At 46.5% G+C, this 17,742-nt stretch overlaps 1 protein-coding gene across 4 annotated transcripts in view; it reads left to right on the top strand.

Moving 5' to 3' along the window:
- The first annotated feature begins 5,362 nt into the window (after positions 1-5,362).
- The window catches only part of HACE1 (HECT domain and ankyrin repeat containing E3 ubiquitin protein ligase 1), a 141,031-nt gene continuing 128,651 nt past the window's right edge, over positions 5,363-17,742 (top strand). For all 4 annotated transcript variants that reach the window (XM_075340089.1, XM_075340092.1, XM_075340091.1 and 1 more), the window contains exons 1-3: positions 5,363-5,695; positions 15,158-15,212; positions 16,671-16,760. In XM_075340089.1, the coding sequence (XP_075196204.1) occupies positions 5,620-5,695; positions 15,158-15,212; positions 16,671-16,760 (221 nt within the window). In that variant the 5' untranslated portion in view covers positions 5,363-5,619. The remainder of the gene's footprint in view (positions 5,696-15,157; positions 15,213-16,670; positions 16,761-17,742) is intronic.

Genomic DNA, 17,742 nt, shown 5'->3' on the forward strand with positions numbered 1-17,742 from the left:
ACGCAGTTAGCTGCAGAAAAGAAGTGACTTGCTCATTCTTTTTCTTAAGAAAATACTGAAAAGAATTTTCTTAAGAAAAAAATGCAGTGTGCGCACAGCTGATTCTTTCTTCCATAGGTTTTGCTGGGAAATGTCTGCAGAAAGGTACAACCACTTTCTCAAAAAATTTCTGCATCAAAAAAGTAGGTAAAAACGCAGTGTGTGAACATACCTTATACTGTTTCAACAGCGACTTTTTAAAATGTCACAATATTTTTGGGCAAATGTACTCCAGCCCGAAATAGAAAAACAAGCGAAAAACACACAAAAAGCCGCAATTCCAATAATGAAATTAGGTCCTCTGTGTGACCCAAGTCTTATGATACGGTTCCCCTAGCGTATAGCTGTGAAGCGAGAACATCGGAAGCGATATGCTAATGACCCTCTGCTGCGAGCATCAGCCCAGGTCGGGTCATGCGTCTGTGACAGGTGCGGAGAAGAGTGTGGGAGCACTTTCTTCCCATCTCCTCCGTCGCCTGTCCTTGAGTATATCAGACTGCGGTCGGATGACATGCGAGTGCAGTGCGATGTCTCACACGCTCCCATAGACTTGTATGGGAGTGCGTAAGTAGAGAATTGCTGCCAAATGGAGGATGCTGCAATTCATTCTGCATGCTGCTGTGGCATGAGATATCAATTGCAGATGGACACTACTCCATAGTTTTGCACTGGTGAGAGTGCAGTTTGATGTTTTATCGGATTTAACTTGTCCGTGCAAAACGCAAGTGGAACCGTGCCCTTAGGGCTCATTCTGTCTGTCCTGTTCAGTTCCTGTTTTTTTGTGGACCTACTGACAGGACCATCTTTTTAATGTCTTTTGTGTAGGATCGAATGTCACACGGAAGCACTTCCGTGTGCATCAGTTCCTACAAAAAAACATTGCATGCCGTATGTCCATACCGTTATTATGGAACATGTCCTATTCTATTCCGTAATAACGGACCGTGACTCAATACAAGTCAATGGTTCCGCAAAATCCCCGGAAGCCACACGGAAGCACTTCTGTGTGACTTCCGTCGGGTGCCCTTGCAGTCTGTGTTCCGCTCCTGCGCCAGCCCCGCGGCTGCCCGCACTGCAGCGTGTCAGCATCTGCCCGCACTGCAGCATGTCAGCATCTGCCTGCACAGCAGTGTCAGCAGCTGCGGGGATGACGAGTGCCGACATTAGGAGGTTAGTAAAGTTCATTACCTGCAGTGATGAAGTCTGTTGCTCTCCTGATGTCAGCGCTTGTCACTGACTTCCATCAAGTCTCGCGAGCGGCCCGAGATTCTGACGAGTGATGACGTCAGAGGTTCACGCAAGACTTCGCTTGTGAACGCAGCTGTAATGGAAGTCAGTGACGAGCGCTGACTTCACAAGTACAGCGACGATCATCTCTGCAGATAATGTACCTAGCTAACCTCCTTTATTGGATTTTATTCAAAATTTTATTTTATTTAAATTCCCTTTATTGGATTTGTTTCTTCTTTCCAATAAATTGGTGAAAGAGGGAATGTGTTGGGGAGTGTTTTTTCAAATAAAAATTTGTTTCTCATCTATTTTTTTTTTATTACTGACTGGGTTAGTAATGTCGGGTATCTTATAGACGCCGTGACATCACTAAACCTCTGGGCTTGATGCCAGGTGGCATTACACAGCTGGTAACAACCCCATATATTACCCCATTTGCCACCGCACCAGGACATTCGGATGAGCCGGGTAAAGTCCCAGGACTGTTGCATCGAATGGATGTGGCATCTCTGACTGGCTGCTGGCTGATATTTTTAGGCTGGGGGGCCCCCAATAACGTGGGTCTTGAGCCTGGGAATACCAGCCAGCAGCTGTGAGGCTTTATCTTGGCTGGTATCAAAATTGGGGGGACTGCACGCCGTTTTTTTAAATTATTTATTCATTTATTGTACTGTACGATATACACCCGCCCACCGGCGGCTGTGATTGGTTGCAGTCAGACAGCTGTCACTCAGCGTGGGGCCACGTCTGGCTGTAACCAATCACAGATGGGGGGAGTAGTGAATATATATGAGTCTAATGAGCGGCTGGCTCGGGAAGAACAAAGAGCTGCCGCGGGAGCAGTGTGACAGCCATGTCGGTGATCGGTGAGTACGTAGCGCTTGCTCCTACCCAGGGGTGGGATTCAAATTTTTAACAACAGGTTCTCTGTAAACCCCGCCCCTTTGAAAACCACACCCATTCTGTATCCACACCCATTTTGTTAGCCACACCCATTTTCATGCACTTTCCTCAACTAAAAAATACAAGTAATTTAAAGTAAAATCTCCTTCCCCTCCTATACCTTCACTCTCCTGTCCAGTACCAGTTGTTCCAGTCACTGTCAGTCATATTGTATTAAATGATTTTTCTACAGTTTTTAAAAATTATTACTAAAGGAGCCCTGCTAAAATTGGAACGGACGACCTTCCCCATACAGATCTCATCCCATGTGGTCTCTTTCCCCTGCAGATCCCATCTCATTATGGCCTCTTTCCCTTGCAGATCCCATCCCATTATGGCCTCTTTCCCCTGCAAATCCCATCCCATTATGGCCTCTTTGCGCCTGCAGAACCCATCCCATTATGGCCTCTTTTCCCCTGCAGATCCCATCCCATTATGGCTTCTTTCCCCCTGCAGATCCCATCCCATTATGGCCTCTTTCCCCCTGCAGATCCCATCCCATTATGGCCTCTTTCCCCCTGCAGATCCCATCCCATTATGGCCTTTTTCCCCTGCAGATCCCATCCCGTTATGGTCTCTTTCCCCTGCAGATGCCATCCCGTTATGGCCTCTTTCCCCCTGCAGATCCCATCCCATTATGGCCTCTTTCCCCAGCAGATCTCATCTCATGTGCTCCTTTTCCCCCTGCAGATCCTGTCCCATATGGCTCATTTTCCCATATAGCTCCCATCTTATGTGGCCCCTCTCCCCATATAGCTCCCATCTTATGTGGCCTCTCCCCATATAGCCACATATAGCTCCCATCTTATATGGCCTCCTCTCCCCATATAGCCACATATAGCTCCCATCTTATGTGGCCTCTCCCCATATAGCCACATATAGCTCCCATCTTATATGGCCTCCTCTCCCCATATAGCCACATAAAGCTCCCATCTTATATGGCCTCCTCTCCCCATATAGCCACATATAGCTCCCATCTTATATGGCCTCTTCTCCCCATATAGCCACATATAGCTCCCATCATATATGGCCTCCTCTCCCCATATAGCAACATATAGCTGCCATCTTATATGGCCTCCTCTCCCCATTTAGCCACATATAGCTCCCATCATATATAGCCTCCTCTCCCCATATAGCTGCCATCTTACATGGCCTCCTCTCCCCATATAGTCACATATAGCTGCCATCTTAATGCGGCTCCTCTCCCTGCTCCCTGCATTTTCGGCTCACTGAGTGCTTACCTGCTATAAGCACCGGCGGCCTCTCCTGTGTCTTCCGTCCTCCGCGGCACTCTGCATGCTGACAGACGGCAGCAGGAGGAGTTACCTCTCCACGCTGCTGTGACCTCTCTGCAGCGTCAGCGCGTCGCTGCACGCCAGGTCAGGGAGCAGACAGGCTCCACTGAACTTGAAAGTGCAACGCGGAGGTATGGGGATTCATTTGTGTTAGAGTCTTAAAGACTAGTGATGGGAAGTCCGGCTCATTTTGGTGATCCGGTTCTCATGGCTCCGCTCACCAAAAAGAGCCGGATCTTTCAGATCGTTCTCGGCTCCTTATTAAATATGTGTTCACCCTGGGGTGAACATATATTTAAGATTATAGTAATGCCGCCAAAACCCCGCCCACCCGAGGCTAAACCCCGCCCGCTTACAAGAAATCAATTAGAGTGGGCGGGGTTTAGACGCGAGTGGGCGCGGTTTCAGCGGCGAAAAGAGCCATTTAGCGATTTTAGTGGCTCACTTGAGGGATTCGTCTCCTGTCTGTCACTGCAGGGAGCCAGATCTTTGTGTTGGATCGTTCGCGACCGACACATCACTATTAAAGACACTAACACAAATGAATACTGGAACCGTGTCGCCGGAGCTGTTTCTTGCCGGTTCTGGGAACCGGCTGCTATTTCAACAATCGGTTCTCCAGAACCGGACAGAACCGGCTGAATCCCACCCCTGCTCCTACCCCTTTGCCTCAGATTCTGTTCCTCATAGACTTTATATGGGGACCAGCATCTGGCCAGATACCCTGAATTGTATGTAACTCTGCTTCCATTTTTTTTTGCTGTCCGCCTATACCATATACTGAACGGAACGGGACAGATGCGGTTGTCACACAGATACCACACGGATGCATCCATGGAAAAACAGGACCATTTTTTGTGGACCGCAAAAATGGAATGGTCGTGGGAATGTAGCCTTATGCGGGCGTCACATGATACGATCTATTGTGCGATCGTACCCGCCCCCGTCGTTTGTGCGTCACGGGCAATTAGTTGCCCGTGGCGCACAAAGTCATTAAACCCCCGTCACACGCCCTTACCTGCTGAGCGACGTCACTGTGGGCGGCGAACATCCACTTCCTCAAGGGGGAGGGACGTTCGGCGTCACAGCGACGTCACACAGCGGCCGGTCAATAGAAGCGGAGGGGCGGAGATGAGCGGGACGTAAACATCCCGCCCACCTCCTTCCTTCGCATTGCCGGCGGACGCAGGTAAGCTGCAGTTCATCGTTCCCGGGGTGTCACATGGAGCGATGTGTGCTGCCCCGGGTATGATGAACAACTGGCGCACAGAAGAAAAAACAATTTTTTAAAAATAAACGACGTGTAAATGATACACGATTTGTAACCGATTTGCAATCGTTCTGAGACGCTCGAAGGTGTCACACGAAACGACGTCGCAAACGATGCCGGATGTGCGTCACAAAAACCGTGACCCCGACGACATATCGCACGATAGATCATCTCGTGTGACGCCCGCATTAGACTGAATCTGGTCTATCGCCAGCGTATATGTGCGCTCATATTACGGGTCCAGGACCACAAGGGGAAAACTTCTCCCACTGTTGGAGACCATGGCTTGTTGCTGTAATATTGGACATGTCCTGGGCAGATGCTAGAACAGTGATGAGACCTCGCACTTTACGTCCTATGAATATCAGTGGCCCAGTGTGGACGCAGGAGGAAGCAGAACACCATGCTGAACACACAGACAGAAGACATCACCACACAAACATTTCAGGAACACCCTTAGTAACCATAGCTCGCAGTGGATTGTGGGTATTGTAGTCCGGACAGAAGGGAGGCGTTAGTATATTCCCACCTGCGCTCACAATAATGACTACAGTTCCCAGAAGGCCTCAGAACAAGAGAACAGCGCAGGTCGGAAGCCGCGCGGCTCAGTGTGTTGTGCACACAGCAGCAATAACCGGCTCAGTAGGTTACGGCGCGGTGTCAGGATGGCTGTGAGGAGCGGCACTGCTGGTGCCGCCCCCTACTGTCCTGTCACCTACAGCGCAGCCGTGCCCCGGGTGTGACAGCTGGGTGCTCCAGCACTTCCTTGTCCTACCCCAGAGCTGTCAGGTCCTCCTCACCCGGGGGCGCTGGATTGTCTATTGGGGGCTGCGCTCCCCTAGTATGGAGAGAGCCATGGAGCAGCTCAACCGACTGACCCGATCCCTGCGCCGAGCCCGCACCGTGGAGCTCCCGGAAGGTAATGGAAGCGTACTGCCATGTATAGGGATCTGTACATGATGTCATGTCCTCATAAGGGATGTGTATAGTGGGGACCCTGTAAGGCACTGGTCTGGTATAGGTACACATCATGGGGTGGTAATGGGTGCACTATACATCAGTATCACATGGGATGGGTACATTATACATCAGTATCACAGGGGACGCGTACACTATACATCAGTATCACAGGGGACGCGTACACTATACATCAGTATCACAGGGGACGGGTACACTATACATCAGTATCACAGGGGACGGGTACATTATACATCAGAATCACAGGGGACGCGTACACTATACATCAGTATCACAGGGGACGCGTACACTATACATCAGTATCACAGGGGACGGGTACACTATACATCAGTATCACAGGGGACGGGTACACTATACATCAGTATCACAGGGGACGGGTACACTATACATCAGTATCACATGGGATGGGTACATTATACATCAGTATCACAGGAGACGGGTACACTATACATCAGTATTACAGGGGACGGGTGCACTATACATCAGTATCACAGGGGACGGGTACACTATACATCAGTATCACATGGGATGGGTACATTATACATCAGAATCACAGGGGACGCGTACACTATACATCAGTATCACAGGGGACGGGTACACTATACATCAGTATCACATGGGATGGGTACATTATACATCAGTATCACAGGGGATGGGTACACTATACATCAGTATCACAGGGGACGGGTGCACTATACATCAGTATCACATGGGATGGGTACATTATACATCAGTATCACGGGGGACGGGTACATTATACATCAGTATCACAGGGGACGGGTACACTATACATCAGAATCACAGGGGACGGGTGCACTATACATCAGTATCACATGGGATGGGTACATTATACATCAGTATCACGGGGGACGGGTACATTATACATCAGTATCACAGGGGACGGGTACACTATACATCAGTATCACAGGGGACGGGTGCACTATACATCAGTATCACGGGGGACGGGTACACTATACATCAGTATCACGGGGGACGGGCACACTATACATCAGTATCACATGGGATGGGTACACTATACATCAGAATCACAGGGGACGGGTACACTATACATCAGTATCACAGGGGACGGGTACACTATACATCAGTATCACAGGGGACGGGTACACTATACATCAGTATCACAGGGGACGGGTACACTATACATCAGTATCACAGGGGACGGGTACACTATACATCAGTATCACAGGGGACGGGTACACTATACATCAGTATCACAGGAGACGGGTACACTATACATCAGTATCACAGGGGACGGGTACACTATACATCAGTATCACGGGGGACGGGCACACTATACATCAGTATCACATGGGATGGGTACATTATACATCAGAATCACAGGGGACGGGTACACTATACATCAGTATCACAGGGGACGGGTACACTATACATCAGTATCACAGGGGACGGGTACACTATACATCAGTATCACAGGGGACGGGTACACTATACATCAGTATCACAGGGGACGGGTACACTATACATCAGTATCACAGGGGACGGGTACACTATACATCAGTATCACAGGGGACGGGTACACTATACATCAGTATCACAGGGGACGGGTACACTATACATCAGTATCACAGGGGACGGGTACACTATACATCAGTATCACAGGGGATGGGTACATTATACATCAGTATCACAGGGGACGGGTACACTATACATCAGTATCACGGGGGACGGGTACACTATACATCAGTATCACAGGGGACGGGTACACTATACATCAGTATCACAGGGGACGGGTACACTATACATCAGTATCACAGGGGACGGGTACACTATACATCAGTATCACAGGGGATGGGTACATTATACATCAGTATCACGGGGGACGGGTACACTAGGCATCAGTATCACAGGGGACGGGTACACTATACATCAGTGTCACGGGGGACGGGTACACTAGGCATCAGTATCACAGGGGATGGGTACACTATACATCAGTATCACAGGGGACGGGTACACTATACATCAGTATCACATGGGACGGGTACATTATACATCAGAATCACAGGGGACGGGTACACTATACATCAGTATCACAGGGGACGGGTACACTATACATCAGTATCACAGGGGACGGGTACACTATACATCAGTATCACATGGGACGGGTACACTATACATCAGTATCACAGGGGACGGGTACACTATACATCAGTATCACAGGGGATGGGTACATTATACATCAGTATCACAGGGGACGGGTACACTATACATCAGTATCACAGGGGACGGGTACACTATACATCAGTATCACAGGGGATGGGTACATTATACATCAGTATCACGGGGGACGGGTACACTAGGCATCAGTATCACAGGGGATGGGTACACTATACATCAGTATCACGGGGGACGGGTACACTAGGCATCAGTATCACAGGGGATGGGTACACTATACATCAGTATCACAGGGGATGGGTACACTATACATCAGTATCACAGGGGACGGGTACACTATACATCAGTATCACATGGGACGGGTACATTATACATCAGAATCACAGGGGACGGGTACACTATACATCAGTATCACAGGGGACGGGTACACTATACATCAGTATCACAGGGGACGGGTACACTATACATCAGTATCACAGGGGACGGGTACACTATACATCAGTATCACATGGGACGGGTACACTATACATCAGTATCACAGGGGACGGGTACACTATACATCAGTATCACAGGGGATGGGTACATTATACATCAGTATCACAGGGGACGGGTACACTATACATCAGTATCACAGGGGACGGGTACACTATACATCAGTATCACAGGGGATGGGTACATTATACATCAGTATCACAGGGGATGGGTACACTATACATCAGTATGACATGGGATGGGTACATTATACATCAGTATCACAGGGGATGGGTACACTATACATCAGTATGACATGGGACGGGTACACTATACATCAGTATCACAGGGGACGGGTACACTATACATCAGTATCACGGGGGACGGGTACACTATACATCAGTATCACGGGGGACGGGTACACTATACATCAGTATCACATGGGATGGGTACATTATACATCAGTATCACATGGGATGGGTACATTATACATCAGTATCACATGGGATGGGTACATTATACATCAGTATCACGGGGGACGGGTACACTATACATCAGTATCACGGGGGACGGGTACACTATACATCAGTATCACAGGGGACGGGCACACTATGCATCAGTATCACGGGGGACGGGCACACTATGCATCAGGATCACGGGGGACGGGCACACTATGCATCAGGATCACGGGGGACGGGCACACTATGCATCAGGATCACGGGGGACGGGCACACTATGCATCAGTATCACAGGGGACGGGCACACTATACATCAGTATCACGGGGGACGGGTACACTATACATCAGTATCACGGGGGACGGGCACACTATAAATCAGTATCACGGGGGACGGGTACACTATACAGTTAGGTCCAGAAATATTTGGACAGTGACACAAGTTTTGTTATTTTAGCTGTTTACAAAAACATGTTCAGAAATACAATTATATATATAATATGGGCTGAAAGTGCACACTCCCAGCTGCAATATGAGAGTTTTCACATCCAAATCGGAGAAAGGGTTTAGGAATCATAGCTATGTAATGCATAGCCTCCTCTTTTTCAAGGGACCAAAAGTAATTGGACAAGGGACTCTAAGGGCTGCAATTAACTCTGAAGGCGTCTCCCTCGTTAACCTGTAATCAATGAAGTAGTTAAAAGGTCTGGGGTTGATTACAGGTGTGTGGTTTTGCATCTGGAAGCTGTTGCTGTGACCAGACAACATGCGGTCTAAGGAACTCTCAATTGAGGTGAAGCAGAACATCCTGAGGCTGAAAAAAAAGAAAAAATCCATCAGAGAGATAGCAGACATGCTTGGAGTAGCAAAATCAACAGTCGGGTACATTCTGAGAAAAAAGGAATTGACTGGTGAGCTTGGGAACTCAAAAAGGCCTGGGCGTCCACGGATGACAACAGTGGTGGATGATCGCCGCATACTTTCTTTGGTGAAGAAGAACCCGTTCACAACATCAACTGAAGTCCAGAACACTCTCAGTGAAGTAGGTGTATCTGTCTCTAAGTCAACAGTAAAGAGAAGACTCCATGAAAGTAAATACAAAGGGTTCACATCTAGATGCAAACCATTCATCAATTCCAAAAATAGACAGGCCAGAGTTAAATTTGCTGAAAAACACCTCATGAAGCCAGCTCAGTTCCGGAAAAGTATTCTATGGACAGATGAGACTAAGATCAACCTGTACCAGAATGATGGGAAGAAAAAAGTTTGGAGAAGAAAGGGAATGGCACATGATCCAAGGCACACCACATCCTCTGTAAAACATGGTGGAGGCAACGTGATGGCATGGGCATGCATGGCTTTCAATGGCACTGGGTCCCTTGTGTTTATTGATGACATAACAGCAGACAAGAGTAGCCGGATGAATTCTGAAGTGTACCGGGATATACTTTCAGCCCAGATTCAGCCAAATGCTGCAAAGTTGATCGGACGGCGCTTCATAGTACTGATGGACAATGACCCCAAGCATACAGCCAAAGCTACCCAGGAGTTCATGAGTGCAAAAAAGTGGAACATTCTGCAATGGCCAAGTCAATCACCAGATCTTAACCCAATTGAGCATGCATTTCACTTGCTCAAACCCAGACTTAAGACGGAAAGACCCACAAACAAGCAAGACCTGAAGGCTGCGGCTGTAAAGGCCTGGCAAAGCATTAAGAAGGAGGAAACCCAGCGTTTGGTGATGTCCATGGGTTCCAGACTTAAGGCAGTGATTGCCTCCAAAGGATTCGCAACAAAATATTGAAAATAAAAATATTTTGTTTGGGTTTGGTTTATTTGTCCAATTACTTTTGACCTCCTAAAATGTGGAGTGTTTGTAAAGAAATGTGTACAATTCCTACAATTTCTATCAGATATTTTTGTTCAAACCTTCAAATTAAACGTTACAATCTGCACTTGAATTCTGTTGTAGAGGTTTCATTTCAAATCCAATGTGGTGGCAAGCAGAGCCCAACTCGCGAAAATTGTGTCACTGTCCAAATATTTCTGGACCTAACTGTACATCAGTATCACGGGGGACGGGTACACTATGCATCAGTATTACAGGGGACGGGTGCACTATACATCAGTATCACAGGGGATGGGTACATTATACATCAGTATCACGGGGGACGGGTACACTATGCATCAGTATCACAGGGGATGGGTACACTATGCATCAGTATCACAGGGGATGGGTACACTATGCATCAGTATCACAGGGGATGGGTACATTATGCATCAGTATCACAGGGGATGGGTACATTATACATCAGTATCACAGGGGATGGGTACATTATACATCAGTATCACAGGGGATGGGTACATTATACATCAGTATCACGGGGGATGGGTACATTATACATCAGTATCACGGGGGACGGGTACGCTATACATCAGTATCACGGGGGACGGGTACGCTATGCATCAGGATCACGGGAGACGGGCACGCTATGCATCAGTACCATGGGTGCAACAGGTACTCTATCCATAAGCATCATGGGGGTAGACGGGTACACTCCCCCGGTGATATATACAGTGCCTTGCGAAAGTATTCAGCCCCTTTGAATTTTTCAACCTTTTCCCACATTTCAGGCTTCAAACATAGATACAAATTTTAATGTTATGGTAAAGAATCAACAACAAGTGGAACACAATTGTGAAGGTGAACGATATTTATTGCTTATTTTAAACTTTTATAAAAAATAAATAACTGAAAATTGGGGCGTGCAATATTATTCGTCCCCTTTAAGTTAATACTTTGTAGCGCCACCTTTTGCTGCGATTACAGCTGCAAGTCGTTTGGGGTATGTCTCTATCAGTTTTGCACATTGAGAGGCTGAAATTCTGGCCCATTCTTCCTTTGCAAATAGCTCGAGCTGAGTGAGGTTGGATGGAGAGCGTTTGTGAACAGCAGTTTTCAGCTCTTTCCACAGATTCTCGATTGGATTCAGGTCTGGACTTTAACTTGGCCATTCTAACACCTGGATACGTTTATTTGTGAACCATTCCATTGTAGATTTTGCTTTATGTTTGGGATCATTGTCTTGTTGGAAGACAAATCTCCGTCCCAGTCTCAGATCTTTTGCAGACTCCAACAGGTTTTCTTCAAGAATGGTCCTGTATTTGGCTCCATCCATCTTCCCATCAATTGTAACCATCTTCCCTGTCCCTGCTGAAGAAAAGTAGGCCAAAACCATGATGCTGCCACCAGCATGTTTGACAGTGGGGATGGTGTGTTCAGGGTGATGAGCTGTGTTGCTTTTACGCCAAACATATCGTTTGGCATTGTGCCCAAATAGTTCGATTTTGGTTTCATCTGACCAGAGCACCTTCTTCCACATGTTTGGTGTGTCTCCCAGGTGGCTTGTGGAAAACTGTAAACGACACTTTTTATGGATATCTTTGAGAAATGGCTTTCTTCTTGCCACTCTTCCATAAAGGCCAGATTTGTGCAGTGTACGACTGATTATTGTCCTATGGACAGACTCCCCCCACCTCAGCTGTAGATCTCTGCAGTTCATCCAGAGTGATCATGGGCCTCTTGGCTGCATCTCTGATCAGTCTTCTCCTTGTTTGAGATGAAAATTTGGATGGTCGGCCGGGTCTTGGTAGATTTGCAGTGGTATGATACTCCTTCCATTTCAATATGATCGCTTACACAGTGCTCCTTGGGAAGTTTAAAGTTGTGGAAATATTTTTGTAACCAAATCCGGCTTTAAACTTCTCCACAACAGTATCATGGACCTGCCTGTTGTGTTCCTTGGTCTTCATGATGCTATCTGCGCTTTAAACAGAACAATGAGACTATCACAGAGCAGGTGCATTTATATGGAGACTTGATTACACACAGGTGGCTTATATTTATCATCAGTCATTTAGGACAACATTGGATCATTCAGAAATCCTCAATGAACTTCTGGAGTGAGTTTGCTGCACTGAAAGTAAAGGAGATGAATAATATTGCACGCCACACTTTTCAGTTTATATTTTTTACAAAGGTTTAAAATAAGCAATACATTGCATTCACCTTCACAATTGTGTCCCACTTGTTGTTGATTCTTCACCATAACAATACATTTTTTATCTTTTATGTTTCAAGCCTGAAATGTGGGAAAAGGTTGAAAAATTCAAGGGGGCCGAATACTTTCACAAGGCACTGTACATATCATGGGGGATGGGTACACTTTACCGGTGATATATACGCATCATGAGGACGAGTACATTCCCCTATAATATATATAAGTTTCATGGAGGATGGATACACTTCACCGATGATATCTAAGTATCATTGGGACTGGTACACTATATATACACGCATCATGGGGATGGGTACACTCCCCCGGGGATATATATGTATCATGGGGATGGGTACACTCCCCCGGGGATATATATGTATCATGGGGATGGGTACACTCCCCCGGGGATATATATGTATCATGGGGATGGGTACACTCCCCCGGGGATATATATGTATCATGGGGATGGGTACACTCCCCCGGGGATATATATGTATCATGGGGATGGGTACACTCCCCCGGGGATATATATGCATCATGGGGATGGGTACACTCCCCCGGGGATATATATGTATCATGGGGATGGGTACACTCCCCCGGGGATATATATGTATCATGGGGATGGGTACACTCCCCCGGGGATATATATGTATCATGGGGATGGGTACACTCCCCCGGGGATATATATGTATCATGGGGATGGGTACACTTCCCCGGGGATATATATGTATCATGGGGATGGGTACACTCCCACGGGGATATATATGTATCATGGGGACGGGTACACTCCCCCGGGGATATATATGCATCATGGGGATGGGTACACTCCCCCGGGGATATATATGCATCATGGGGATGGGTACACTCCCCCGGGGATATATATGTATCATGGGGATGGGTACACTCCCCCGGGGATATATATGTATCATGGGGATGGGTACACCTCCCCGGGGATATATATGTATCATGGGGATGGGTACACTCCCCCGGGGATATATATGTATCATGGGGATGGGTACACTTCCCCGGGGATATATATGTATCATGGGGATGGGTACACTTCCCCGGGGATATATATGTATCATGGGGATGGGTACACTCCCCCGGGGATATATATGTATCATGGGGATGGGTACACTTCCCCGGGGATATATATGTATCATGGGAATGGGTACACTTCCCCGGGGATATATATGTATCATGGGGATGGGTACACTCCCACGGGGATATATATGTATCATGGGGACGGGTACACTCCCCCGGGGATATATATGCATCATGGGGATGGGTACACTCCCCCGGGGATATATATGTATCATGGGGATGGGTACACTCCCCCGGGGATATATATGTATCATGGGGATGGGTACACTCCCACGGGGATATATATGTATCATGGGGACGGGTACACTCCACCGGGGATATATATGTATCATGGGGACGGGTACACTCCCACGGGGATATATATGTATCATGGGGACGGGTACACTCCACCGGGGATATATATGTATCATGGGGACGGGTACACTCCCCCGGGGATATATATGTATCATGGGGACGGGTACAATCCACCGGGGATATATATGTATCATGGGGACGGGTACACTCCCCCGGGGATATATATGTATCATGGGGACGGGTACAATCCACCGGGGATATATATGTATCATGGGGATGGGTTCACTCCCACGGGGATATATATGTATCATGGGGACGGGTACACTCCCACGGGGATATATATGTATCATGGGGACGGGTACACTCCACCGGGGATATATATGTATCATCATGGGGACGGGTACAATCCACCGGGGATATATATGTATCATGGGGACGGGTACACTCCCCCGGGGATATATATGTATCATAGTGATTTATTGGGCAGTGATCATCTCTTCGTGACACTAGTGATATCTGCTTTACCAGTGCTGGTGATCAAAAATAGGGGGAACCTCACGTCGTTTTTTTTTTTATTTATTTATTTATTGTGTTTACAGCAGTGTACCAGCATTTTCCCCACGCCGAAAAGCTTGTTGATTGGCTGTGCTGCAGCCTTTCAACAAACTTTATTAGCATACAAAGAGCACACAAACTCGGGCTTCCTTGATAAGTCTGTGCTGGAGTTCGTGCCCCGGACACTAGGTATCCAGTACGACCTCTGAACTATACAGCTCGGGTTCACTCGTCTGCTGAGGGTGTGTTTCTATGGTGATTCTCCTATATATTATATAATGTTACTTAGTGCTGTCTATTCGTGTTTTGTAGATAATGAGACGGCTGTTTACACCTTGATGCCAATGGTAATGGCTGATCAACACAGGTATGTGACAGTGGGCAGTGGGCTACAAATTTGACATGGGGGCTGAGGGGGTCACTATGAAAGACATTAGAAAGGCAAAGCTGGATTGGTCACATGGATGTGTTTGCAGGACATGGAGTCACGAAAAACACGTTCTACTTTTTCCCCAGTTAAAATAATAGATGCCGCAAGATAAACTTACCTTTCCTTATCTTTTTTTTTTTGAGTGTGTGTGTATAAATATATATATATATATATATATATATATATATATATATATATATATATATATATATATATATATATATATATATATATATATATATATTATATATATATATTAAATTATATTATATTATATTTATTTTGTTTTTGTTTTGTTCCTATAATAAAACAGTAATTCAGAGCACCACACACTAGTGTGAGCCCTGCCTAATGGAATACATTTTACCATGGTCTCTTTTCCCACGTTACCTTTATCCTTTACCTGCTCTCACCTCCTTCTGCTTTAGTAGAGGATATAGATAGGGATGTGGTATATTCTATTGTAGAATAGAGACATGGGCCCCAATTCAGTAAGACTCGCATTGTACTGGTCAGTCTTAAGGGCGGGGTTTAGTGGACTAAGTTCTTGTGGTTATGAATTTTGAGGTTCTTAGTTTGACTTTCTGATCAGACTGAATTACGCCCCCTGCCACGTCCCGGAGAACCTCTGAGTGTGTCCCTGCCCTTACAAGTGCAGCGACCAGCACCGTATCAGCAGGGGGAGCGCCACACTTGCCTCATAGCACCCACGCTGCAGGCAAAGCCCTTCGTCACCACAAAACTCTTAGGCTGCTTTCACACCTCCGGTTTTAGCAGAGCCGGCCAATCCGGCTCTAAAACCTATGTAGCGGATGCGGCGACAAAACCGCATCCTTTCCATAAGTTTTTTACATGCGGCCCGTCCGGTTTTTGCCGCTTGCGGCAGGCTACTGAGCATGCGCAGTGGAAGAAACCACATGCGGCGGCCGGATGCGGTGTTTGCCGCAGGACGCCACATGCGGTGTCCATAGGCATGCATTGCAAATCGCACCGCATTGGCCGGATGCGTTTTTTTTTGCCGGACAAAAAACGTGCCAGGCAACGTTTCATCCGGCCGCCGCATCGGCTAAATCTGCCGCATGCGGCAAAAACCGGACCGAACGCAAGCCCATGCAGGACAATCCGGCACTAATGTAAGTCTATGCAAAAAAAACGCAACCTGCGGCAAAAAAAAATGTTTGCGGTTTTTCTGCAAAGCGCCGGATTGTGTCGCATAGGAAAAACCAGATGAGTGAAAGCAGCATTAGTGCTTTTGCACATTTTTGCCACAATACATCAGAGTATGAGTTTTGGATGTACGGTCCATGTCTCTATATACAGGTGTAGCATGCTATTGTTTTATATTTCTATTGTCTTATAATACTTTTATTACCACAGTTATTTATATTCTTTAAGATCTGTTCTCGAGTTGCTGTCAAATTCTAAGTTTGATGTGAACTATGCCTTTGGAAGAGTAAAACGAAGTCTACTTCACATTGCTGCCAAGTAAGATAGATTTCAAATTTATGCTGTTTTTTTTTTTGTTTTGTTTTTGTTTTTTATTTTGGGGGGTGGGGGGGTTTCTTAAAGGAGTCCTTTATTCCTGTGGGTGGGAAAAACCCACGGTCGATCCTGACGATACCTAAAATGCCCTTTATCAGTTTTGTAACTTGCTTTATTGTAAAACTCCTTTCTATTGGCCTTATACTGCTAGATTCTATTTGTTTTTGGTTTTTTTTTAACTTCCTGCAACATTTCATTTGAGGGGAGCCACAAACAGAACATCACTTGACGGTGGCCCTGCAATCAGTTTTCCCTTTTATCACCCCACCCTGAACAGGTCATCCTTAGGAGGCATGGTGCGACCCTTAACACAGTTTTCATGATCACCATCTGATGACATCCAGTAACAGTAGCACTGATAGAAGCTTTGGGAGAGGTGACGCCAGCGCTGTCCCACTGCTTGTTTCTCTTAAACAGGACATCATCAGGGGACGGTGATAGAAGCAGTGTGAGTGACATTGGTACCTGACAGTACCAGCAGCACCGCCCCCTGATGACCTTCTGTTTTAGATAAGTAAGCAGTGGGCTTGTACTTCTATCACCTCTTCTGTTAGCGCTATTGAATCCTGATGTCATCAGATATTGGCAATAAAAGAAATGGCAGTACGTGATTACAGCATCATGTCATGATGGTTTCCTGTTCAAGGTGGGGTGATAGAAGGGAGAAGTGGCTCCTGATGACTTCTTGGTTGAGATTCCCCTAAACAAAATGTCACAAGTAGTAAAATAAAAAAGTATACTTAGAGATTGGCAAGAATGGCTATTTAAAAGTAAATTACAAAAGTGGTTAGAGGTAAATATAGACATTTATAAAGAGCGTTTTAGATGTCGGACAACCTTGTTAAATTCTCCTTCCAGGATCAACCAAATATTCCCTTAACACTGTGAATGTTGTAATGTAATAAGTGTTACTGTATGGATTCCT

Source organism: Anomaloglossus baeobatrachus, chromosome 3 (genome assembly GCF_048569485.1).
Source record: "Anomaloglossus baeobatrachus isolate aAnoBae1 chromosome 3, aAnoBae1.hap1, whole genome shotgun sequence".
NCBI lineage: Eukaryota > Metazoa > Chordata > Amphibia > Anura > Aromobatidae > Anomaloglossus > Anomaloglossus baeobatrachus.